The following is a 25,781-nucleotide window of genomic DNA, read 5'->3' as shown; positions in this document are numbered from 1 at the left end:
TGGTGGCAATATAGGACTCAGATTTCAGCACAGACCCCAGCCACAGTAGGATCATACCTAGGCAGCAGCCCGATCTGGATGTCACCATTGCCCCTGGTAGCAGTGCAGGCCACTCAGATTGGCATGGGTCACGCAGCAGTGTGGCCTTCAGACAACAACATGGCCTTAGACCTCAGGTATCTGCATGGCTTTCTATGGTAAAAGGAGCCTCGGACAATAATTAGCACAGCCCCTGGCTGCAGCAGGGTCACAGACCCAAACATGGCCCTCAGCTACAGCTATGGCCCGGATGTCCCTATGGCACTCGGATATCAACCTGGACTCAGGTGGTAGACCTGACCCTGGGCATCCTCATGGTGCTCGGTGACAACAGGAGCCACATATGTCAATCCAGACCCTGGTTGCTTAGGGTCCTGGACTCAGACATGGTCCTCAGCAGCAGCCTGGCCCTGGGTAGAAGCACAGGTCAACCAGATTTGTATGACCCCTACTGCAGCATGGTCCCCAAATTCCAACAAGGCTGCAGGCCTGTGATCCAGATCCCATGGGCTCTATTGGTAACCTGGACCACAGACTTCAACACCCTAGGCAGCAGCTAGACCCCCATAGACATTGTAGCTCCAGGTGGTAGCCCTGGCCACTCAGATCAGAATGATCCCAGCAGCAGCGTGGCCCCCAGATACCAAAAAGGCCACAGGTTGCTACCTAGACCCCAGGCTTTATGTGGCCTTTGGTGGCAACTTGGGTCAAGGATATCAACACAAACCTTGGCTGTAATAGGATCGTGGACTCAGACATGATCCCTGGCAGCAGCCCAGGTCTGGCTGTCATCATGGCCCCAGGTAGCGGCGAAGGCCACCCAGACTAGCATGGCTTCAGCAGCAGCATGGCCCAGGGATCTTCAACAGGGTCCCAGGTGGTGGCTCAAGCTGCTGGTATCAGCATGGCCCTCCATGGCAACAGGAGCCATGTATATCAGCACAGACCCTGGCTGCTGTAGGACTAGGGACCCATACATGGCCCTTGGCAGTGGCCCAGCCCAGACATCACTGTGGCCCTGCGTAGCAAGCAGACATCCCCTTGGTCTACTCTTCATGGCCTTCACCACAGCCCCAGGTGGCAAGTAGGCATCTAACATCTGCCTACCGCTCACTGTCTTCCTTTCTGTCTCTTTCCACAGTATGTGGACCATTCTGCTTTTCTTTCTCTCCCATTTCTCCACACTTATTTGCTTATCAAAATCGGCACTGAGTAGACCCATGGATTTCTTCCTGTCAGTCAGGGCCTTGAGGACCCTGGCTGGCCTGTGGCTGACTAGTCCTGATCTGAGCAGAACTGTATCAGGCAGGCCATGGATTTCTTCCTGTCAGTCAGGGCCTTGAGGACCCTGGCTGGCCTGTGGCTAACTAGTCCTGATCTGAGCAGAACTGTATCAGGCAGGTCATGGATTTCTTCCTGTCAGTCAGGGCCTTGAGGACCCTGGCTGGCCTGTGGCTAACTAGTCCGTCTGGCCGTATCATCTGCATTTTTGTTTTTCCTTCACAGGTCTTCTCACCTGTGACGTTTAATTAATACTTAAGGTCTCTGCAAGAAGTAACAAATTATAGCATTCAATGTATTAACCTATTAAAATATATAGAACTATGTCTTACATATAGTAAACACACACTTTAAATCTTATCACACTGAATGCCTATATGTATAACAAATTAAACATTACGTTTTATATCATTATTATTTTAATGTTTAAAAATTTTTAACTTTTATGTGTTTTTGCTTGATGTATATTTGTGTACCATGCGCATGCCTAGTGCCTGTAGAGGTCAGACAGGAACCACTTGTGAGTCCCGTGTAGCTGCTGGAAATCAAACCCAGCTCCTCTGGAAGAACAGTCAGTGCTCTTAACCACAGGGCCATCTCTCTAGCCTTTATCAACCTTTGCCATAGCTCTAAGATGTAGATGTTTTTATACTAATTTCATCAATGAGGAAATCAAGATTTACTGTGGTTAAGTAAATCACTCAATGTCTAAGAGAAGTGGAGATCTTATCCCATCTCGAGCACCATTTTCTTTTTTTTTGGTTTTTCAAGACAGGGTTTCCCTGTGGTTTTGGAGCCTGTTCTGGAATTAGCTCTTGTAGACCAGGCTGGTCTCGAACTCAGAGATCCACCTGCCTCTGCCTCCCAAGTGCTGGGATTAAAGGCGTGCGCCACCACCGCCCGACTAAGCACCATTTTCTTAAGACAGCATCTTACTGTATAGCTCTGATTGGTAGGAACTCACCAGAGCGCTGGAGTTAAAGGCTTGCTCTAACACACCCAGCCCAAAGCAGATACAAGGAATTTTTGGTTATTTTGGAGGCATACACTTAAAATCCCTGCACTCTAGTGCCTGGTCTACATAGAGAATTCCTTGCCATCCAAGTCTATTTAGAAAGACATCTAAAATTAAACAAACAAAGCTATCTGGAATGCCTGGGACAAAATTCGCCTGCCTCTGCCTCTCAAGTGTTGGAATTAAAAGTGAGCCCCACTACTGCCTGGCAATTTGAGATCTCTTTATTTATGAAATAAAATGGAGTGGAGCCTGAAAGTCTGGTTTTTTAAAAAGCACCCCAGGTTATTCTAATATATAATTAATACAAAATACAATGCATCAATATTTGAGAAAATTTTTAATATATACTGTAATGGATAAAGAGGAAACAGATGAGAAAGCAAAAACACACTTCTAACAAGGAAAGTTTGATGAGGGAGGAGGGAAGAGATTAGAGAACGTTTTTTTGTTTGTTTTCCCAAGACAGAATTTATTTGTATAAATCTGGCTATCCTGGCCTTGAACTAACAGAGTTCCACCTGCCTCAGTATTCCAAGTGCTGGGATTGAAGGCAGATGCCACTAACACCACTGCTTGCTTTCTTTCTTTCTTTCTTTCTTTCTTTCTTTTTATAAATTCTCAGGTGGTCTCCCATCCAAGTACTAATCAGGTCCGACCCTGCTTAGCGTCCCAGATCAGACAAGACCAGGCTCGTTGAGGGTGGTGGTATGGCAGTAGACAATTTTTTTAATTTATTTATTTATTAAAGATTTCTGTCTCTTCCCCGCCCCCCGCCTCCCATTTCCCTCCCCCTCCCCCAATAAAGTCCCTCCCTCCTCAGCCCGAAGAGCAATCAGGGTTCCCTGCCTTGTGGAAAGTCCAAGGGACAATTTTTTTTTTTTTTTAAGCCAGGGTTTTCTCTGTAGCTTTGGAACCTGTCCTGGAAGTAGCTCTTGTAGACCTGGCTGGCCTCGAACTCACAGAGATCCGCCTGCCTTTGTCTCCCGAGAGCTGCGATTAAAGGCGTGCGCCACCACCGCCCCGCTCAAATGTTTTGTTTTTCTTTTTTGGGTTTTCTCTGGGCTAATCTAATCCCTGGATCTGGGGTTAGCGGGTGGGGGCGGCGCCGGCTCCAGCCAATAGAGGGCGCGCTCGCACCGTCGGCCCGGCCTCCAGACCCGGCGGCTCGCACGCTCCTTGGTTGCTCCCCAGCGAGCCCCCGCCCGCCGCGTCACGTGACGCCACCACGGAACCCGAGGTGGCAGGCCTCAGCCGAGTTAAAAGTCGTTGCCGGCGGCCTCCGCGAGTGCAACCCCAGAGGCTCACCCGGAGACGAGTGTGGGAGGCCCAGGAGGTAGTTGCTACCTCTTCCCGGTCTGGTCGGCTCACGGTCCCTTCTCATCGTTCGTCGCTCGCGTCCCCTGGAGTCTTTGCATACGTTCTCTCGCGTGGGCAGGCCACGGTGACCATGTAGCGGGGACCCCCGAGGAAGCACGGGTGCCGGGGACGAGCTCGGCGCGGACGGCACGCAGCTTCAGCATCTCCCCCAGCGTCTCGGCCGCAGCCCGCGGGGCCCTGCTGGGAACTCCGGCCTCCCGAGGAGGCCTGGCCCGGAGCGCCGCCAATTCTCGCCGCGTCTCGCGAGAGTCCAAGTTGAAGGAACATGGCGACGTCTAATCTGTTAAAGGTAAGCCCCTGCCTCCTGCCGGGCTCCTGCTCACCACCGAGGCGTTTAGTTCCTCGGGGAGGGCCGGGTTCGGAATGAGCAGCGAGATATGAGTGTTTCAGGGTTGTCTACCAGAAGGGGAATCGGGGCGACTGTCCCCGAGCACCCCGACGCAGGGCCCTGGCCTGGGGGTCCTGAGGCTCCGGTGGTTCCTACCGCAGACTGACTGACTCGGAGCGATGCTTTCGAGGGGACCAACCCAGGCTGCGAGCTCTCGAGAGCAGTGTCGCTGGGCCCTCCGCGGCCCAGCCATTGTGACTCGGAAGGTCCGTTTCTTCTGATGCGAGAGTCAAAGACATCTTAGGAACAGTCCCAACAAAATGATACCTAAAAGGTTTCAATGACGGGACCCCTCTCCCCCCCAGTTCCTTAATTTCTGGTTTCCCTCTTTCTTCAGGAAATGCGAGTCAGAATGCAGTGCCTCCCTCCCATTCTAACCCCTTTCTTCTTTTTTTGCATGTTACACCTTCCCTCTAGTTCTCTCATTCTTGACTTCATATTTACACCCTTTTTTGTTCCTTGAACTGTCTCTCCAACCCGACTCTCCTTATACATCAGATGGCATCCGGATGAAGTGCTACCATCATTTTAGGTTGTAGGCAAGTTTCTTTTCTCAAAGAAGACATTGAAAAGTTTTAAATCCCAAGAGAGGCACGGGGAAATGGGGGGGGGGGGGGAAGCAGATTCTGTTAAAAAGTTAGCGAAGGACTGTGGAAGATATGGGGCGAATTGAGTTATGTTTGTGTTTTTAGTAAGAATCCTATCCTAAAAGTACTAACTGAAATGGGAGTAGTGATCATCTGAGGGAAAATAAACTGTTTTCAGGCTGCGTGGATGAATAATAATAAAATAGAAAACGCTACCCCACCCCAACCCAACCCCCCTCCAAAAACAGGGTCTCTTTATCTCCATTTTGCCAGAACGTGCTGGCCTCAAACTCACAGAAATCCTTCTGCCTCGGTCTGCAGAGATTGAGACCTGCATCACCGCCCTGGGGAGTCCTTTAATAAGGACCTAGGTTCCCTGAATTTCTATGTCTTGATTTTTTTCAAGACGTGGTTTCTCTGCGGTTTCTCTGCGTAGCCTTGGCTGTCCTTGAACTAGCTCTGTAGAGCAGGCGTGTGCCACCACTTTTAGTGTTTTTCGAGACAGATTTCTCTGTAGCTTTTTGGTGCCTGTCCTGGAACGTGCTCTGTAGACCACCAGGCTGTCCTCGAACTCACAAGAGATCCACCTGCCTCTGTCTCCCAAGTACTGGGATTAAAGGCCACTACCGCCGAACAGATTTTTGTTTCTTAAGAGCTGTATCACTTTGAGTTCCTTAACCTCTGCCCAAGTTTCTTCTTTCAGAACCTTAGTACCATTTTTTCATAACGCTGTTGTGATGATCAAATTAATTATGTAAAATACTTAAACAGTGATGGCATTTAATATACAGTCACTAAAGCCCTAGAACTACCTATAAGAACGGCTGGGCGGTGGTGGGACACGCCTTTAATCCCAGCACTCAGGTGGCAGAGGCAGGTGGCTCTCTGTGAGATCGAGGCCATCCTGGTCTACAAAGTGAGTTCCAGGATAGACAGACTGGGCTGTTACACAGAGAAACCCTACCACTCCCCCCACCAAACAAAACGAAAACAGTTGAATCTGGTCCTGGAGGTTTGGGTTGTTGTCAGTACAGCGGCCACTGAGGCAGAAGGACCATGAATTCTAGCCTAAACTGAATTGAGTAGTGAATTTGGAACCAGCTGAGATTACATTTATAGACTAATTCACAGAAGTGATATTACTGACTCTGCTTGGCCTTGTTTATCATAATAGTGTGTGTGAGAGTACAGACACACACCTGTGGAGGTCAGAGCAATTTTTGAGGGTTCTCCCAGTCCACCTGGGATCTGGAGGTCAAATTCAGGACTGTCAGGCTTGCTTGGCAAGAGCGTCTTATCTGCTGTACCATCTTGCCAGCCCCTAGGTTTTTTGTTCTAATTTAATTTATTTTTGTTAATGTTGGAGCATTTCATATGCATAGTGTATTTTGATCATGCTCACTTCCCAGTTTGCCTGAAGCTGCTGTGTGTGCGTGAGTACCTCGCATGGGTGTAGGAGAGCAGAGGTCAGCTTTGTGGAGTCAGTTCTCTCCTCCCAGCCTTATGCAGCTCCTAGGACTCCAGCTCACTTTACCCCAGAGCCATCTTCCTGGACCCCTGCCTATAATCCTAATGCATTAGTTCAGAAATTTCTCAAAATCCATGTTAATGCTCTCATGTTCACATAAACAGTACTTTTATGTGATTACTTGAAGTGTGTTTAAGAAATATTGGGTTCCTGATTCTTTGCAAGCTTCTGACTTGTTCACTGCTTGACTGCCTATAAGGTACAATCCACCCTCTCCATCCTCAGTTCATAATTTTGTTTTAAAAGCTGGCAAAGAGGCCAGCTTTTAAATTTTTTTTTTTTTTTTTTTTTTTTTTGATTTGAGACAGGGTTTCTCTGTGGCTTTGGAGCCTGTCCTGGAACTAGCTCTGTAGACCAGGCTGGTCTCGAACTCACAGAGATCCGCCTGTCTCTGCCTCTCGAGTGCTGGGATTAAAGGCGTGTGCCTCCACCGGCTCAGCTTTTAAAGAGAGGCAGAGGCAGGAGGATCTCGAGTTCAAGGTCATTTTAGTCTTTAGAGTGAATTCCAGGACAGGCTCCAAAGCTACACAGAGAAACCCTGTCCTATAAAACCAATAAACCAACCAACCAAACAAAAGAAACTTCATGTGAAATTCTAAGACATGGTTTTATATTGGAATTTTATTTTATTTGAGTTTGTATTTTCTTTTACCAAGTGAACTGTTATTGGATCTTGGAAATCTTTTGGGTATAGAAAGATCTGTGTAGTTTATTTTGACATACATCAGCTGACTAGGGGAGTTCAATTTGACCCCTTTTACTTGGGTACTTTATCTGTTTTTTGTTTTTTTTTTACTTGCATAGTCTATCTGTAGAACATTTCTCGCAATGTGATAGTGCTCTTTCATCTATTTTAGATTACTTCTGAAACTTAATTCTGCTTGTTCTTTTTCTTTCACAGTTGTCATCTGGGCTCATTTCCTTCTTTTTCAGTTGATTATTCTATTCCAAATAGCAGTTAACAAAGCAGTTGAATTTCACACCTCAGTTCTTAGCACATTACCTACCAATTATGACCTGTATTCCCTTGGCCATACCACACATTTTTCTGGTTTCTCTGTATTGTGCTTTTCAAGTCACCTTCTACCTGTTCTTTTTTAGCCTTCGCTGTCCCAAGACTTGGTGGCATGTCTCCCTTTTCCCTCACTTCTCTAACTTATAAGAAAGTTTGTGTCTCCTTTGTAAACGTAGCCAGTACTCTGCTTCTGCCTCAGACTTTGCCTATGGGCTGCTTTGTAGCTCTTTTTCCTCAGTTTACCCTCGTGGTTATCTTGAAGCTATCAAGTGTAAAAGCATTGATAGTATCCTGATTGACAACCCAGATTCTCTTGATAAGCGCCCTTTGTTCTTCTGGTATTGTTGATCACATCATCTGCTGTCTTACTTGTTTGTGTGATTCCCCCCCCCCCTCGCTCTCCATATTTTACTGTCTTTCCCAATTACCTGTTTTTCACTGACATCCAAATTATTTCTCAGGATTGAATCTTCAGCACTTTCTCTCTGTATTTTTTTTTTCTGGTACAGTCCTAACTCCTATTTCACTAATTTTTTTTCCTTTGAGACAGGTTTTCTCTGTGTAGTCTTAGCTGACCTTGAACTCTGTAGACCAGGCTGTCCTCAACTCAAATCCATCTAGCTCTGCCACCTTTTGAGTGCTGGGATTAAAGGAGTGTATCACCACCATCTGATTCTATTTCACTATTTTTTTCTCTTAGTGCTGATCTGATCTCAATCTGACCATATCAATTTCTTGCTTAGATACTGTCTGTAGTTCAATCATTTGAGAACTTTCCAGTTGACTCTTAACAAGAAACTGAAAAAGGATTAAATAGGAAGCTTAGCTTTTTCTCATCACAAATTTTTTGTCATTTGGAAAGAGAAGGAAAATGAAAATATAAATTACCAATTCTAAGTGTCTAGAACTTACTCATTATTAAAATTATTTATTGGACAACAACATGCAAGGTACCGTTACGAATACAAAGGCATGTGTAATGTCTTGCTCTATGGGAGTTCATTATACTCAAAGAGAAGATGGTACTGATGGTTTTCTCAAAGGCAGACATTTCTGAAATGGTGCTACACAGGTGAAGAAAGTTTCTGATGGAATAGTGTTGTGAAGATGTTAAAGGAGCAGCCAGCCCCGGCTAGCTTTACACCCGAAATAATTACACAGAAACTATTCTTTTAAATACTGCTTGGCCCATTAGTTCCACCCTCTTATTGGCTAGCTCTTACATATTGAGCTAACCCATTTCTAATATTCTGTGTAGCCCCACGAGGTGTGGCTTACCAGGAAAGGTCTTAACCTGCGTCTGTCTGGAGTGGGAGAATCATGGTGACTGACTGACTCGGCTTCTTTCTCCCAGCATTCTGTTCTGTCTACTCCGCCTACCTAATTTTCTGTCCTATCAGGCCAAGCAGTTTTCTTTATTAGTTAACCAATGAAAGCAACAGATAAGCTACAAGACCCACCTCCATCATGAAGAGAGCATTGGAGCTGAATTTTGAAGAATGGGTACTGTTTGCAGGTGTGCATGTATGAATATGCATACATACATGTATGAATGTGGAAGCCAGAGGTCAGCTTCAGGTCTCATTCCCCAGGAGCTCTCCACCTTGTTCTTCGACACAGTGACTCTCACTTGGCTAGAATTGGCCAGTTAGCCTAGGAGGGACCCTCAGGGACGCACCAGCACTGGGATTATACAAATGCCACCATTACCAGTTTATTGTTTTTATTTATTTTTTTTAAATGTGGGTTCTGTAAGATTGAACTCGGGTTCTGTCATTTTTGTAAGGCAAATACTTACTAAAACAGAGCCATTGCTCTGTTTTCCAAGTACTTTTTAAAAAATATCTTTTTCTCCTTGGACTTCCCACAGGGCAGGGAACCCTGAGTGCTCTTCGGGCTGAGGGGGGGGGGACTTAATTGGGGGAGGGGGAGGGAAATGGGAGGCGGTGGCGGGGAAGAGAGACAGAAATCTTTAATAAATAACTAAATTAAAAAAAATAGAGCTAGAAACAATCATCCTGAGTGAGGTAGGCAACCTAATTCATGCATGCATTCTATTATAGGTAGATATTAGCTTTTAAACTTTAGGTACTTGTGTTTTATTTAGAATATAACCACAGAGTTTATATAGTTAGTAAGGACCAGGGAGTGGAGGGGACTCAGGACAGTTGAAGGAATATGGGTGTGATAACTAACACTAAAGACTTTTTGAAAGTCATACAGGAACATACTACTATAGAAGTTTCCTGAAATTTATACATATACTCATATGACAGAAATTTCAATGGATCCACCATATAATGGGGAGATAAACTCCCCAGTACCAGAAATGGGTTACATCTTGTTGAATCTTTGATCAAAGGAATTTCATAAATCTCCCTTAAAAAAATATCTTTTTTTCAGGTTTTTTTTAAATATTTATTTATTTATTATGTATACAATATTCTGTCTGTGTGTATGTCTGCAGGCCAGAAGAAGGCACCAGACCTCATTACAAATGGTTGTGAGCCACCATGTGGTTGCTGGGAATTGAACTCAGAACCTTTGAAAGAGCAGGCAATGCTCTTAACCACTGAGCCATCTCTCCAGCCCCCTTAAAAAAATATCTTTTTCAAGTTTGCTTTTATTTGATATATTTTATGTGCATGTAGGTGTACTGTGAGTCCAGTGCTCACGAAGGTCAGAAGAGGTCATTTGATCCCTTGGAACTAGAGTTATGAGATACCATGAGAACTGAACCTGGGTCCTTAGGAAGAACAAAGGCTTTTTAAAATATTTATTGATTATGTATATAGTATTCTGTCTGCTTATATGCTTGCAGGCCAGAAGAGGGCACCAGACCTCATTATAGATGGTTGTGAGCCACCATGTGGTTGTTGGGAATTGAACTCAGGACCTTTGGAAGAGCAGGCAATGCTCTTAACCACTGAGCCATCTCTCCAGCCCCAGAACAAGGGCTCTTGATGGTTCCAGCCTCTGAGTACTTTCTTAATCTGTGTAGCTTTGGAGCCTGTTCTGGAACTAACTCTTGTAGACCAAGATGGCCTCCAACTCACAGAGATCCACTTGCCTCTGTCTCCCAAGTGCTGGGATTAAAGGAGTGCGCTGCCACCATCCTGCCTCTTGAGTAGTCTTAATGGTGGTGATGAGGAATAAATTTGGTAGGAATGGAGAAATAAGTGGCAGGTTGTGTTGGGATTGTGTATGGATGATGCACCTTGGAACTATTGCATGATAGTACCCCAGAATCTAAGGAAACAAGAGGAAGAATAAAACAAAAGTTGGTGTCAGATGTGAAAGGTTCTCACTGTTAAGAAAACAACTTTGAGGTAAATTAGGACGATAATTGTAGGAAGAAGGAGGGCCGCTTGTTTGTTTCTTAGACACCCAGCTGCTCAGCTCCGAAATATTCATACAGAAACTATATTATTTAAAACACTGCTTGGCCTATTAGCTTCTTATCAGCTAGCTCTTACATTTTAATTTAACCCATCTTCATTAATCTGTGTATCACCATATGGCAGTGGCTTACCAGCTAAAAGTTCCCAGTATCTGTCTCAGGCTGCAGATCCATGGTTTCTCCCTGACTCTGCCCTCTTTCTTCCAGCATACAGCCTTGCTTTTCTCACCTAGTTCTGTTCTGCCCTTGCTATAGGCTCAAAGCAGTTCTTTATTCATTAACCAATAAAAGCAACACATAGACAGAAGGACTTTTCACACCCTTTCCCCTTTTCTGTTTAAACAAAAAGGAAGGTTTTAATATAGTAAAATTACATATAACAAAACAGGTATCAAGCGAAAATTATAGTTACATTATTTATATTAGCTTTATCTTTTATTGTAACTAATGAAAACTGTATCTGTAATGAGATCTGGTGCCCTCTTCTGGTCTGCAGACACACGCGGACAGAATATTGTATACATAATAAATAAACAAATATTAAAAAAAAGACTACAGAAGAATATAATATTTATTACCTAAGTAAACAGGAAGTGCATTGTAGGAAAATTTCAAAATTCTAGAATTGACAGATACCTCACTGTCTGGACAGTCACCCAAAGTTCTTCTGTACCATTGGGGCATCCATCTTCAGCCTACAGGCCCATGATATCCAACAGACTTTCCCATGAAGCAGGAAATTTCAAAGACAGTTTCACCTATATTGACAGTTTGTTACTCACTTTTTTCTGTGTCTTGCAGAATGTCTGGCAGACTTTCATAAAGCAGGAACCTCAAAGGATTGTCTCACCCTTTAGTCATTTCTCTACGGGTCCTGCATGTCCAGTTCATTAAGCAGTTGAGGCAAGAGCTGTTTCTTGCCCAAATGGCTAACAGACTCCACGAGGAGCCTCTTCGGTGCCCATCTTCCTCTTGAAGTAGATTGGTGCTGCCAGGACTAGATGTGTCTCATGTCATGAAAAGTCCTAACTTCTTAAACATTTTAAATGCCATATTCTGTAGTCTTTGAAAGGTTTGAGGAATGCTTATTCATCTGAAATACATCTTTGTACATCTAGAAAATCTAACTAATGTGTCTATAACCTTGACTATTATAGATGCTTATCTATTAACCTATATTTCTTAATTATACATTATATATATTTTTAATATTTATTTATTATGTATACAATATTCTATCTATATGTCTGCAGGCCAGAAGAGGGCACCAGACCTCACCACAGATGGTTGTGAGCCACCATGTGGTTGCTGGGAATTGAACTCAGGACCTTTGGAAGAGCGGGCAATGCTCTTAACCTCTGAGCCATCTCTCCAGTCCTATACATTATATTTTTAAATGAGCTACACAATCACAATACATTAATCAAGAGCAGAAATATATACATAAAACAGAACTGATCTAAAACTTGTATCAATAAACCAAGATCCATACTGATGCATATCCATCTCTATAGCATATTCTCCTTTAAATGTAAACAAACATTTACAAACAATATTTTGGAATATGGGCGCAGTTCTGTCCAAACTTCTTCCTGTGGTTTATTGGGCGAAGTAATTTTTTGAGGGTGTTCATGGCAACCTCTTGGAGGGTTGTGGTCTATCAAACCATATTAGCCTGGAATGAATCCACAGGTTCTCATTCTCTGTGGAAACAAAAAAAAAAAAAAAAAAAGAACCTCTTTTACAAAGTAACATATCCTTAGACCCAAATTCTTGAAGTCAAGATACCTTTATAATATGCATGCTGGTTTAGCTTAGCAAACCATATAATGAAATGTCTCTCTGGGGCTGGAGAGATGGCTCAGAGGTTAAGAGCATTGTCTGCTCTTCCAAAGGTCCTGAGTTCAATTCCCAGCAACCACATGGTGGCTCACAACCATCTGTAATGGGATCTGGTGCCCTCTTCTGGCCTGCAGGCATATACACTGACATAATATTGTATAATAAATAAATAAATAAATAAATAAATAAATAAAAAAAAAAAAAGAAATGTCTCTCTGTACTTAGTTCTTCAACAGTCAAAAAATCCAAAGAAAACACAATAATATACATAATCCATTCTCTCAGTGTATAGTCCATCTTTATGTGGCTTATTTTTCTTTACTCCTTTTAACTGATGACTGTATTCTGTCTCTTTAAAGACTTTTAAAAAACAATTTACTTCTTTTCTAGCTCTCTACTTTTTTCTTCTCTCTCCCAAGCCTACATACATTTATCCAACACCATGACCCATTTAGAGTTCTTTTATATCTGAATCTGTCTTTATTGTGTTATCTGTAATTCTTTACTGTCCAGGAGTGCTTCTTAAAATGCTAAGCATGTTTTAAAAATTTTATCTGCATTTTTGCTAGGAGAAATACCTCCTATGCCCAATATGTGGACAACTGTATCCACATAAAACCTGAGAGAGCTTGGGAAATCACAGCACTTTCTTGGGTGGGCTCTGCTTGCTAGAGGCAAGCACTCTCACTTAAGATAGGCTTCCTGACTCAGTTTCAGCTACAAAACCTTGCAACTCTTTTTTAAGAGGTCCTGTCTTGGTGAAAGGGGACTTGTGTGTGCTAGGCTAAGGGACATCAGGTGATACTTAATACAATGGTTGGAAAGCTAGGAATTTCCTTTGGAATGTTAGGTACTTTCCCTTTCCATGGTCCTTTCCTGGGTGGTACCTGGGTGGTCTCAGTTTGTGGTCTTTCCTGGACCCTGGAACTCTGGAACCAGCTAATCTGAAACTTAGACCTATTGAGCTTGTCATGGTTGTGCTCTCCATACCCCAGGCATAGACAGCTGTACTTTGGTTTTGTTTTGCCATTTTGAACAGGGTCTCTATGTCGCCGTAGATGAGATAGGGACTTACTATGTAGGTTCTGCCTTTCAAGTGTTTGGATTAGTGGCAGGTGCCAACACACCCAGCCTTTGCTTTTTTCATTAAAAAAAAAATTTATGTGCATATGTATTGGATTAAGTAAAATGCTGCAGATCCCTGAGTGGGTGGCTGCAGCGGGCAGCAGGTCATGAGACCACGCTGCAGATGCATGCTGCCTAGCTGGTCATCAGCTTCTGCAGCTGGGATCTGTGCTTGCTGTTCGCGCCCTGCACTTGTCTACGGGGCCTTAAGAAAAGGTGGCCCTATGGCTTTGGTAGACTTTACACAGTAAATAAAGACAGACAGATGCCCGTATGCATGTAAACTATGACACAGAGCTGAATCCTGGAAGACTGGTTAAGTAAAATGCTGCGGATCCCCAAGTGGATGCAGCAGGCAGTGGGCCATGAGACCGCGCCACGGGTCCCCAAAGTGTCCAGAGAGCAGCTAGTTCCAGGCAGTTCCTGGAGTGGCTGCAGCAGGCCAAGAGTCCCAGTGGTGCATGAGAGACCTCGATGGTTAGTCCCACGAGGAGAGACAGATGAGACCACGCGGCAGGTCTCCGAAGGCAGCTGGTTCTGGCAGGGAGCCACATAGTGGGTGAGAGACAAAGACATGGACAGGCACACCATGTAGAGTGAGGTTGCATATTTATTTAGTAGATTATGGAAGGGAAGAGGAGAATGGGGAAGAACAGAGAGAAACAGAGATGTGGGAAAGGAAGAAGTGGGAAGAAGGGAGAGACAGAAGCTGCTTCTTTGGGGGGTCTCAGAGACATGGAAAGGCACGCCATGCAGAGTGAGGTTGGATATTTATTTAGTGTATTATGGAAGGGAAGAGGAGAAGGGGGAGAACCGAGAGAGGCTGAGAGATCCAGAGATGGGGCGGGGAAGGGAAGAAGGGAGAGACAGAAGCTGCTTCTTTGAGGGGGGCTCTGGAAGCTGAAGATCAGCTTGCCACTGCTTGACAGGGGTGGGGGGAGTAGGTGTGGCTTGTCTCTTAAAGGGACAGAGCAGACTATTACAGCATGTATGTGCACCATGTACATGGATGGTGTCCCTGGAAGCCTGAGAGTGTCAGATGCCTTGGAACTAGAGTTACAGTTCTGCAAGAGTCACAAGCGCCCTTAACTTCTGAGCCATCTCTCCAGTCTGACAGCTTTTCTTTTTGTGAAGTGTAGGACAGCTACAAAATTAAGAGGGTTTACTCTGTAATGTGTCTGCTCATTTCCAACACCAGAAGGACACAGAATTTACTGCAAGCTGATATAATCATCACTGTTACTTATTATATAACATTAGGTCAATTAAATGGGGAGAAACATAGGCCAGAGTCTAAGAGGTAACAAGCATAACTTTTTTTGTTGTTGTTGTTTCTAAGACAGGGTTCTCTGTGTCTTAGCTGTCCTGGAACTAGCTCTTGTAGGCCAGGCTGGCCTCGAACTCATAGAGATCTACCTGCTTCTGCCTTCCAAATGCTGGGATTAAAGGTGTGTGCCATCACCACCTGGTCCAAGCACAGCTTCTGCTTTCCTTCTTGTAGTCTGCAGATATTTCTCTTTTGATGTCAGTATATGACAACATACAGAAATTATGCCTAAGGAAGCTTATCTAATTTTTATTGCCTTGACAATTTGTGTGGAATTCTTCACAAAGACATAAATGATTGCTCCCTTGGAACTTTGAATCTCTAGATTGACATTAAACCATTCTCTAAATTACATTGTTAATCTTTCTAAATTTGGCCAGCTCCTGCATTTAAGATCATGTAGCTATGGTTAAGTCCTTTACCAAAACCACATTGGTTAGTTTGTCTCATACACAGGACCTAAGGTTCACAGGTTCATACTAGGTATACATTCCATTTGTTCAGGGACTATCTACCAGAAAGAGCCAAGAGGAAGGACCAGACTCTTTTAGAGCAAATTCGTCACGGAACACTTTCATGCAATCAATCTTAGTATTGCTGTCCTTCCAACCCCCACTCTTGTATTGAACCCCGGGCCTCATGTACAGTGGGCTATACTTTCACCCTATAATTCCAGCCCAGAATTTTGTTTCTCTGATTTTCTGCTGTAAGATTAAGCTTATAAGACTCTGGTTTGGTCTAGACCCTCTGCATGTAGGTGACAGTCTTGGTCTGTTCGTGGGACTCTAGCAGTCAGGAGAGGATCTGTCTCTGGTGCATGAGCTGACTTTTGGAACCTATTCCTCATGCTGGGATGCCTTGCAGCCTTGATGCAGGGGGAGCATCTTGGTCCTGCCTCAATTTGATGAGCCTTGTTTTATTGACTCCAGTGGGAGGCCTGCCCCTTTCTCTGGTTTGGAAAGCTATGTTAAATTTGATCTCTGTTTTTTTTTTGGTATCTCAAAATAAAAAAAAAAAGTGAGACTTTTTAAAATCATTTTAAAATTAATCTATTATCTCTTATTTTTAAGAATAAAGGTTCTCTCCAGTTTGAAGACAAGTGGGATTTCATGCGTCCAATTGTTTTGAAGCTTTTACGCCAGGAATCTGTAACAAAACAGCAGTGGTTTGATCTGTTTTCGTAAGTAATTCAGTAATTTTATTTGTTTGTTAACAGAGCAAGTTTTGGTGGCTTTGTATACTGAGATGCATAGTGAGTTGAAGTATTTGCTTACCTGCGTACCCCTACTGGTTGTGATGGGGATTGCTAGTACATACTGCCAGTACAGTTCCCTAATCTCTTAGGTGAACTCACAAGCCTGACCTTACAAGGAAAGGCATGTGGGATGCAGTTGGAAGATTAAGCACAAATTTCCAAGACTCCTTTTCCAGAGAATTCACATGGGACATTAAAGTTTTATGTGTATGAGTATTTTGCTGCATGTATGTATATGTAGCATATGTTTGCTTGGTGCTGCTGGAGGTCACAAGAGTATTGGATCCCTGGGAAATGTAGTTAGTGAGCCATCATGGATGCCTCAGGTCCTCTGCTAGAGTGTCAAGTGCTCTTTACTGTTGAGCCATCTCTCCAGTCCTGGGACATTTAATTTCTTCAGCAACAAGACTGGCAATCATTCAAATTCTGGACTTCTAGGAAGAGTAAGCTTTCAATATAAACCATGTTCATATCAACAGTTTAGGTATACTGAACCAGTAATATCATTTCAGGAAGCTTTATTTAAATGTTTTCAGCTAGATACCAGTTAAAGACCAACCTTACAATCAGATTTTTCAAAGGAATTCAATCTCAGATCTGCTTTGTTACTGCTCAGCCCTTGGCCAGATGTCTTTATGGAACAGTTTTTTGAGTAGTAGTGCAGCAAGTTAAAGCAGCCCCATTAATCCCAGAGTTTACCTTAGAAAGCCAAATGGCTTTCTCCTTTGGTTTCCTTTTTTGGGGAGCTGGGGGAATTCGAGATAGGGTTTCTTTGTAGCTTTGGAGCCTGTCCTGGAACTTTCTTTGTAGACCAGGCTGGCCTCAAATTTTCAGAGATCCACCTTCTGGTTCCTGAATGCTAAGATAAAAGGCATGCACCACCACTGCCCAGCTCTCCTTCAGTTTCGATGTGAACTTTTTAGATTTATTTACTTTAATATATATGAGTGACTTGCTTGTATATATGCAAGTACCTTGTATACATGCCTGGTACCTGCAGAAGCCAATAGAATATGTCAGATCCCCTTGTACTGTAAGCCTCTATGTGGGTGATGAGAACTGAAACCAAGTCCTCTGAGAGAGGAACAAGAGTTCCTAACTACTGGACCATTTCTCCAGTGTCCCCACTCTCATACTTTTAAAAACTAACTTTTGGTCTACCAGGTATACCTCAGTGGCACTTGCTTAACAAGAAAAAGACCTTGGTTTAATTCCAGTACTGGCCTGGAAAGGTAGGAGCAGGAACATAGTAGCCAAGATCTGAAGCATTAATTCAGGCAGAGAGGCAGAGAGCCTAAGTAAGTTGAAGAAACCTGAAAGGACTACCAGGGCTAAAGGTCTTTGATCAGGGCATGTACACGAACATATTTAGTTCCAGAGGACACATTTTACCACTGTAAACAAAGATGTTTTTAAAAAAATTGTTAGGCTATAGCAAGCAAAGCCTACATTGATCAGTAGTTCCAGTGAATGATTCTGCCAGTGTTGTGGAACCATCGTCCATCTTGGAATTTCCAGTTCAGCTAGCAAATTAATCTCAGGCTATGACACCAGGTTCCTATGTTCGTCCTTGTGTTGCTTACCTGCCACAGCACTAAGCTGAGCAACAAGTGTTCTACATGGCAAGTGCAGAAAGAAAGGAAGGTTATCCCATCTGTCTCACCGTTAGTGCCAGTAGGTATTGTGTGTGCTTGCAGTCTGAATAGATAGCAAGCACCCACAGCAGTAGTAATGATCTTTTTCTCGGACTTCCAGGTGCTGCATTTATTTTTCTCTTAGAAAGTCAGTGTACCCCTTTCAGTTTTTTCATTCATTCAGAACTGAGAAGAACAGAAGCCTTTTTATTATTATTATTTATTATTTTTTTTCGAGACAGGGTTTCTCTGTGGGTTTGGAGCCTCTCCTGGAACTAGCTTTTTTAAATTGAAAAGATAGCTTTATATCTTTACTACAAAAGACGTGGAGTATTTGTGAATCAGGATGAAATCCCGAATTTCAAAATTTCTTTGAATAGGTTTATGTTACAACAGGAAAAGACAGTAAGTTACAAGAAATATTAAATATTGCTGGGTGGTGGTGGCACATACATTTAATCCTAGCACTCTGGAGAATTTGAGGCCAACCTAGTCTGTAGAGGAAGTTCCAGGACACCCAGACCTACACAAAGAAAACCTGTCTCAAACAAACAAACCAAAGTACTGCATATTAGTGCATACTCAACCTTACCAAATCAATTACCAAATAGTAGTAGAGTAGGGAAAAATTGCAATCAAAGTATAATTAGACTAGAGAGAGGACTCAGTATATACAGTGCTTGCTATGCAAGCAGGAGAACCTGAGTTGATCCCCAGAAATGCGTGTGTGTGTTTGTAATACATGTATATGCATGTGCTCCATGTGTATGTGTATGCAGAGGCCAAAGATTGACTTTGAATGCCTTGCCTTTCTTAGTAAGTCTTTACTTACTTCCTTTAGTAAGTCTTTACTTACTAAACCTGGAGCTCACCAATTCAACTAAATTGGCTTTCTTGGTTTGGTCCTCCTCTCTCTGCCTCTCAGTGCTGGGACTACAGGCATGTACCACACTACTGGCTAACAAAATATTAGTAGAAATTAACTTTGAGGATAGAGATTAAGAGACAGACATACTTTTGTAATGAATATGAGAATTAAGGAAAGTTGCTAGGTGCTGGTGGTACACACCCTTAATCTCAGCTCTCAGGAGTCAGAGGCAGGTGGGTTTCTGTGAGTTACAGACCAGCCTGGTAAGCAGTTCTAGGACAGCCAGGACAACGAAAAGAAACCCTGTTTAGGGAGAAAAAAGCAAGCAATCAGTACCCATGAAATAATGGGCACAGTTACTTGTTTGGTTCTTGTGAATGGTTTAGCACTGTTACAGCGGTCTATGGGAACTGTAGAACTATACCAGTGTAGAACTTAAGATGAATGCTTGTCCCTGTTGCTGTTTCATTACTCATGTTTGCCCACTGCTGTGATTTTACAGGGATGTACATGCAGTCTGTCTCTGGGATGATAAAGGTTCATCAAAAATTCATCAGGCTTTAAAAGAAGATATTCTTGAGTTTATTAAGCAAGCACAGGCAGTAAGTTGTGCATGTTTTCACCTTTGTTTCACAATTTATTTTTACCTTGGTGTTTGACATCTATTATAGAGCCTTAGATGGTTAGTTAATAAGCATGTATTCATCAGTGAGCCACACCCCCATCCTTAGGCTTCTTTCTTTTTGTTTGGACAGTAAAACAGGGTCTCACTGTATCTCTGGCTTTTCTCATACTTGCTCTATAGACCAGGCTAGCATCAGTTCTACCTGCCTCAGCCCTCTTAATGCTAGGATTAAAGATGTTCGCCACTGTGCCTGTCCCCTTGGATTGACTTTAAAATCTACATATCTGGTGCTAGAGAGATGGCTCAGTGCTTTAGAACATATACTGCTTTTGCAGAGAACCTGAGTTTGGTACCCCACACCCATATCAAACACACATAACATCTGTAATTCTACTTCCAGAGGATCCAATGTTTCTAACCTATACAGACATCAGCACTCATTTGTGCAGATACATCCACAACTGTACATGTATGCTGTGATATGTACCTATTCCTACACACATAATTTAATACAGCAATGATAGCAATAAGATTATCTTCATGGCATTTATTTGTAATCTCAGCATTGGGGAAGTGGATCCCTGGAACTCTGGTCAGTCAGTCTAGCTTACTTGGCAAGTGGCAGGCCAATGAGAGCTAGTTTTTTGTTTTATTTTGTTTGAGACACTTGCTCATCATAGCCCTGGCTATTTTGGTGTACATCATATAGATTAGGTTGACTGACTGAGATCTATTTGCCTCTACTGTGTTTAGGCTCTAGTATGACCTCAGCAGTATTTCAACCCTTCAAAGAGAAATAATTTGCATGACATAAGATTTACTCTTTTAGCTAGATGTGGTAGTGTACACCTTTAATCCCAGCACTCAGGAGGCAGTGGCAGGCTGATCTTTGTGTGGAAAGTAAGCCTGCTTCACAGAATGAGTTCTAGGCCAACCCAAGAATGCATAATGGAGTCTGCGTCAAAAAGGAAGGAGGAAGAAACAAACAAGAAACAAAATTCCTCAACTCAAATGTATCTTGCAGAGAGGTTTAGTTTATAGATCATCAGCCATTAATCCTAGAATATCTCATCCCCCTCTGAAGAAGCACTTCTGTTAGCAGGCAGTCACTTCCTGTTACCTCTCGCTCAGACCCTGTTCCAGTAAACCACAAATTTTTCTGTTTTTGGCTTTTCCTAAACTGTGACTTTTATGACTGGTCTTCACTTGGGTTGTTTTCAAAACTTAGCTGTGTGCTGCATTCTCGGGCTGAGTACTGCTGTTTTGTAGCTTGTAGCACATACTGTTTGTTTACCCTTCATGAGATAATGGGCCTTAACATTTCCTCCACTTATTGTTGTTGGTAATTTGTGTTTGATTTTTAAGACAGAGTTTTTCTGTGTAGCCCTAGCCTTCCTGGAACTTGCTTTGTAGACCAGGTTGTCATGAGCTACTCAGATCTATCTACCTCTACCTCCCCAGTTCCGGGATTGAAACATCACTGCCCAGTTTAAATTTACTACTGTTTAGGATAAAATGACTGTAAACATGGCTGTGAACATTTATTTACAGAATATTTAGGGCATTAGTTTCTTTTAAATGGTTTGTGCAATGAATCATATATTTTAAAATCATTGCTTTATATTCTCATTTTCAAGACATTTTAAGTGTATTTCAAATTAATACAATTTTGTTTTTCAGCGTGTCCTGAGTCATCAAGATGATACCGCTTTGCTAAAGGCGTATATTGTTGAATGGAGAAAATTTTTTACCCAGTGTGACATTTTACCAAAACCTTTTTGTCAACTAGAGGTTACTTTATTGGGTAAACAAAGCAGCAATAAAAAGTCAAATATGGAAGATAGTATTGTTAGAAAGGTATGTCTCTTACCCCATTGTTTTCCTAAATTTCTTCAGGAAGAAGGCACTTCATAATAATTTACATATGCTTTGCTACTTCACACCATTCTTTATAGCTCTCAGAATTTTTGTTGTTGTTTCGAGATAGGGGTGCTCTGTATAACAACTCTGCCTGTCCTGGAACATGGCTCTTGGCTCTATGGACCTTGCTGGCCTCAAACTCACAGAGATCCTTCTGTTTCTTTTGGTTCCAAAGGTCTGCGCCTCCATCAGCTGGCTAGGATTATTTATTTGGTTTTTTGCGACAGGATTTCTCTGAAGTTTTGGAGCCTGTTCTGGAACTATGTTTATTACAAAGAGTCATTGATCTCATTTGAGGCCTCTGGTTTCTGCTATCAGTGTTGGGCTATTGCTGGGACTCCTTGGATATCTTGTTGTTACCCTGTGCCATGAAGGTCCTGCATGCAGCTTTGGACCTGCAGGACCGGCCCCTTCACATGCTCCATCTTTCATCTTTTTTTTTTTAAATATTTATTTATTATGTATACAATATTCTGTCCGCGTGTGTCTGCAGACCAGAAGAGGGCAGCAGACCTCATTACAGATGGTTGTGAGCCACCATGTGGTTGCCGGGAATTGAACTCATGACCTTTGGAAGAGCAGGCAATGCTCTTAACCACTGAGCCACCTCTCCAGCCCCCCATCTTTCATCTTTTTATTGTTCTTAAACTATAACTACTTCCAGACATTACCTCCTCAGTTCTTCCTTTTCTTGTTATCTTTTCCTAGTTTTATCTTCAGTACCTTTTTGTTGTGTTATTTCTTTGTACTTTATCTTCCTGAGAATTACTTGTTTTGTCTTTGAAAAAACCCTCTCTAACACATGTTACCTTCTAACCATGTGTTTAATTGTGGCTAGCCAGCTGTCATCTCTCTAGTTGCTTTGTGCTCATTGTTTAAGCTTAGTGTGTACTGTGCTTATTTTTATAATTGCATGTTTTCTAAGTAAAGACCTGTGCCTGGTGACTAACTATACTTTAAGGGACAAAGGCTACCTCAGTGTCCCAAGCTTCCTTTCAATTCTGAATTATTTTTTAAAATTGCCATACTCATTAGCCAACTGCTTTCCTACTAGTGAGAAATGAATGGAACCAGAGCTTATATATGTGAGCATACACGCTACGTACGCTCTACCACTGAACTACATCCTCAGCCTTAATGAAGGGTAGAAAATAAAAATTGCCATTTAAAGTTCAAATACTGTTTGCTATGAAGGTTATGTTAATAGACCAACATTAGAATTATGTGGTCTGGGTATTACCATCTCATCCTATTCTTAAAATTCAATTTATTTGGTAATACTATAAAATTAGATATACCTTTTTTTTTCCTCTCTCTTTGAGAGAGGTTTCTCTGTAGCTTTGGTGCCTGTCCTGGAACTAGCTCTTATAGACCAGGTTGGCCTTGAACTCACAGATCCACCTGCCTCTGCCTCCTGAGTGTTGGAATTAAAGGTGTACACCACCACCACCTGGCTTGATATACATTGTTTTTCAGTGCTAGAAATAGCTGCAAATTGAGACATTTATTTTCTTTTTAAAGGCAAAAAATCTTTGAAGATGCCATTTAACTTGTAGCCTTATAATCTTATCCTCTTTGGGTTATTAATTTTGTTATGAATTACCATTTTTTTAAATTTGCTGTGAGGCTTACTGAGTAAAATGAACATTGATTCTAGGACCATATTTGTTATATTTAAGTGTGGCGTGTGAGTGTTTCCTGCTGGGCCCCAGCTTTCACATATAAAGAGGAGATCATGGTAGCTCTTACTTGAGGACTGTGGGTATTACATAGTGCAGTCCCAGATACATGGTGAGAGGTATAGAATTGTTAACCCTCTTACCAACATTCTTTTTTCTTTTTCTTTCTTTTTTTTTTTAACCAACATTCTTACTGTTCCTGATAAATGCCTGACAAAGTTCCTGGGGACGTTGATCTTCATTTACCAGTGTGTACTTACAGCTAGTAGGTATAGATGGTATAGATGGGCACATGTTTTTATTAAGATGGTTAGCACAAGCATACATGTGAGCATTCTAAACACAGTTTTCCATGTATTACCATATTTAATTTTTGTAACAAACACTAGAAATTTGGATTAATATTTTACACTTGTAAAAGGATATAAATAGCGGAGGTAGGATCCAAATTCCATTCTGAAGCATTAGGGTCTTTTTTTGTGTTTGTTTTGGATTTTTGAGATAGGGTTTCTCTATGTAATCTTGGCTGTATTAGAACTCACTGCGTAGACCAGGCTGGCCTCAAACTTTAGAGATCCCCCTGCCTCTGCCTCTGCCTCTGCCTCTTGAGTGCTTGGATTAAAGGTCCATCGCTATGTCAGCCCTAGTTCTTTACTTTTATGATATATATGTGACCTCCTAAAGCATTAGACAATACAGACCTAGTAATAGGATTTTCTTTTCTACCATTTGTCCTTAAACTTGTGTGTAATACTGAATGTATTAATAACCCAAGATGATCCTTTATTTTCTTACTTTCCCAGCTCATGCTTGATACGTGGAATGAGTCAATTTTTTCAAATATAAAAAACAGACTCCAGGATAGTGCAATGAAGCTGGTGCATGCTGAGAGATTAGGGGAAGCTTTTGATTCCCAGCTGGTCATAGGAGTACGAGAATCCTACGGTATGTTCTCAACTTTTATAATCACATTTCCTTTCTAGAAATCTTCTAATATAGTTCTGCCAGACTCTACTTTGTGTACCATGTACTTTTTTAACAGTATGAAAATGGTATTGATTCTGTGTGAAAGAAACCTGCTAAGTTCAAATTCATTTTTGTCATATTTCCTCATCATTAATTAACCTCTTGGCTAAAACTTTCTAGTGTCCTAAACTAGAAAACTATAAATTGCAACCTATAGCTCATAAAGGATAACTTTTTTGTGTGTTGATATTTTTAGATGTTACTTTTCTGTGCATCCTCTGTTTTCTCAAGTTCTAACAATGACGTTGTCTGTCCTCTTCCGTCAAGTACCTGTTTCCTCTATAACTTAGAGAATGCCTCCTCACCTTCAGACTCTTCCCTCATTTTCTCATGGAGACCATTCGTAATTTTGAGACTAGGTTGTGTCCTCATGTTTAGTGATTCATAGTAATTGTTTCTCCCTGGCATAATTTTCTTAAGTGTCTTACTCATGCTTCATTTTACTGAGTGTATATATCTCACATGAAGTCCTTGCTGCAGCCTGAGACACCAGCTCTCAGGACTGCACCCCAGTTGCAGAAAAGAATGTCTTCAGAGCAGCAGTAAGAAAATTTTTGTCTATCTGAAGGTAAAAGACTTACATACATGATCTGATGGTCAGCCCTTTATTCTTTCCAGCTCTTGTTCTCCTGTTGCAATTCTCTCTGGCTTCTTTGTTTACCTAGCTGATACACAAATACACACACACGCACACACATACACGTTCAGGAACAAACTTTTTCAGTATAAAAGGTTACAAATGCTACTGTTGTGGGGTCTGAGTAACCATGGCAGCCTGGGCCTCAAGGTTGCTGGAGTACAGGCTGTGACCTGAGGGGAGGGCATACATAATGCCCAGTGAGACAAGCTGCCGAAGAATTTGTGCAGGGAAGTAGGTCTTTTTTCTGTTTCTGTTTTTGTTTTTTGAGACAGGGTTTCTCTCTAGCTTTGGAGCCTATCCTGGAACTAGCTCTTGTAGAGTAGACTGGCCTTGGACTCACAAAGCCGCCTGCCTCTGCCTCCCAGGTGTTGGGATTAAAGGCGCGCACAAGCACTACCTGGCAGGAGTAGGTCTTTATCAGCCACACTTGGAAAGAGAAACACGAAGTATTTTAAGTTGCTGTATACTAATAACCTTGGTTTAGACACCTGTGACTCTGTCCTTGTGCATATCTGTAAAGTCTTTAACTTACAATCCATTACAACTTACAAGAGACACTGTCTAGTTTGAAATTGTTCTGAGGTTTTTTGGTTTTTTTTTTTTTTTCTTTCCGAGACAGGGTTTCTCTGTGGCTTTGGAGCCTGTCCTGGAACTAGCTCTGTAGACCAGGCTGGTCTCGAACTCACAGAGATCCGCCTGCCTCTGCCTCCCAAGTGCTGGGATTAAAGGCGTGCGCCACCATCGCCCGGCTGTTCTGAGGTCTTAAATCAGTTAAATGTGTGTAGCTTGTCTCCTTAGACTGGGGAAAAAATTGTTGTTTTCTTATGTTAATCTGAGTAAAGAAACAAAACAGGCTTCTACATGTCTTACAGTCTTCGTAGAACAATAAATAGATCTATTTATATGAAGCATATATGCTGGCATATTTCTGTTCGTCATAATTGTACAATTAAATGAAAAGTCATCTTCCTGACCATCTACATCTATATGTGTGCCCAGTAGATGGAGTATTTTCATGAGAAAAACGCATAAACAGTTTGAAAAAATCCCATAGCTGTTTTTCCATCTTGTTGCTGTGTTTTATTCAAGTCTTTAGATTTCTTTCCCTTAGTATTATTTTGAAATTGTTCCTTTTTATTTCATCTACCACTGGTTTAAATTCTACATCTAGACTTTAAATGTTCTTAATTATTTTCCACACTGGAAA

General features: G+C 42.2%; 1 protein-coding gene across 2 annotated transcripts in view; it reads left to right on the top strand.

Moving 5' to 3' along the window:
- Window positions 1-3,528: 3,528 nt before the first annotated feature.
- Window positions 3,529-25,781, top strand: part of Cul5 (cullin 5) — a 46,310-nt gene continuing 24,057 nt past the window's right edge. The window contains exons 1-5 of one of the 2 annotated variants that reach the window (XM_041638501.1): window positions 3,529-4,004; window positions 15,998-16,107; window positions 19,187-19,286; window positions 20,990-21,166; window positions 23,712-23,853. In XM_041638501.1, coding sequence (XP_041494435.1) covers window positions 3,981-4,004; window positions 15,998-16,107; window positions 19,187-19,286; window positions 20,990-21,166; window positions 23,712-23,853 — 553 coding nt within the window. In that variant the 5' untranslated portion in view covers window positions 3,529-3,980. Of the gene's footprint in view, window positions 4,005-15,997; window positions 16,108-19,186; window positions 19,287-20,989; window positions 21,167-23,711; window positions 23,854-25,781 lie in introns of those variants that run through there. The other variant, XM_041638503.1, reaches the window with a different exon arrangement.

The sequence above is a fragment of the Microtus oregoni genome, unplaced genomic scaffold, assembly GCF_018167655.1.
Source record: "Microtus oregoni isolate MIOR12 unplaced genomic scaffold, Mior012 000055F_ref0000237, whole genome shotgun sequence".
Taxonomy (NCBI): domain Eukaryota; kingdom Metazoa; phylum Chordata; class Mammalia; order Rodentia; family Cricetidae; genus Microtus; species Microtus oregoni.
This window is presented reverse-complemented; position numbering and strand designations above follow the sequence as displayed.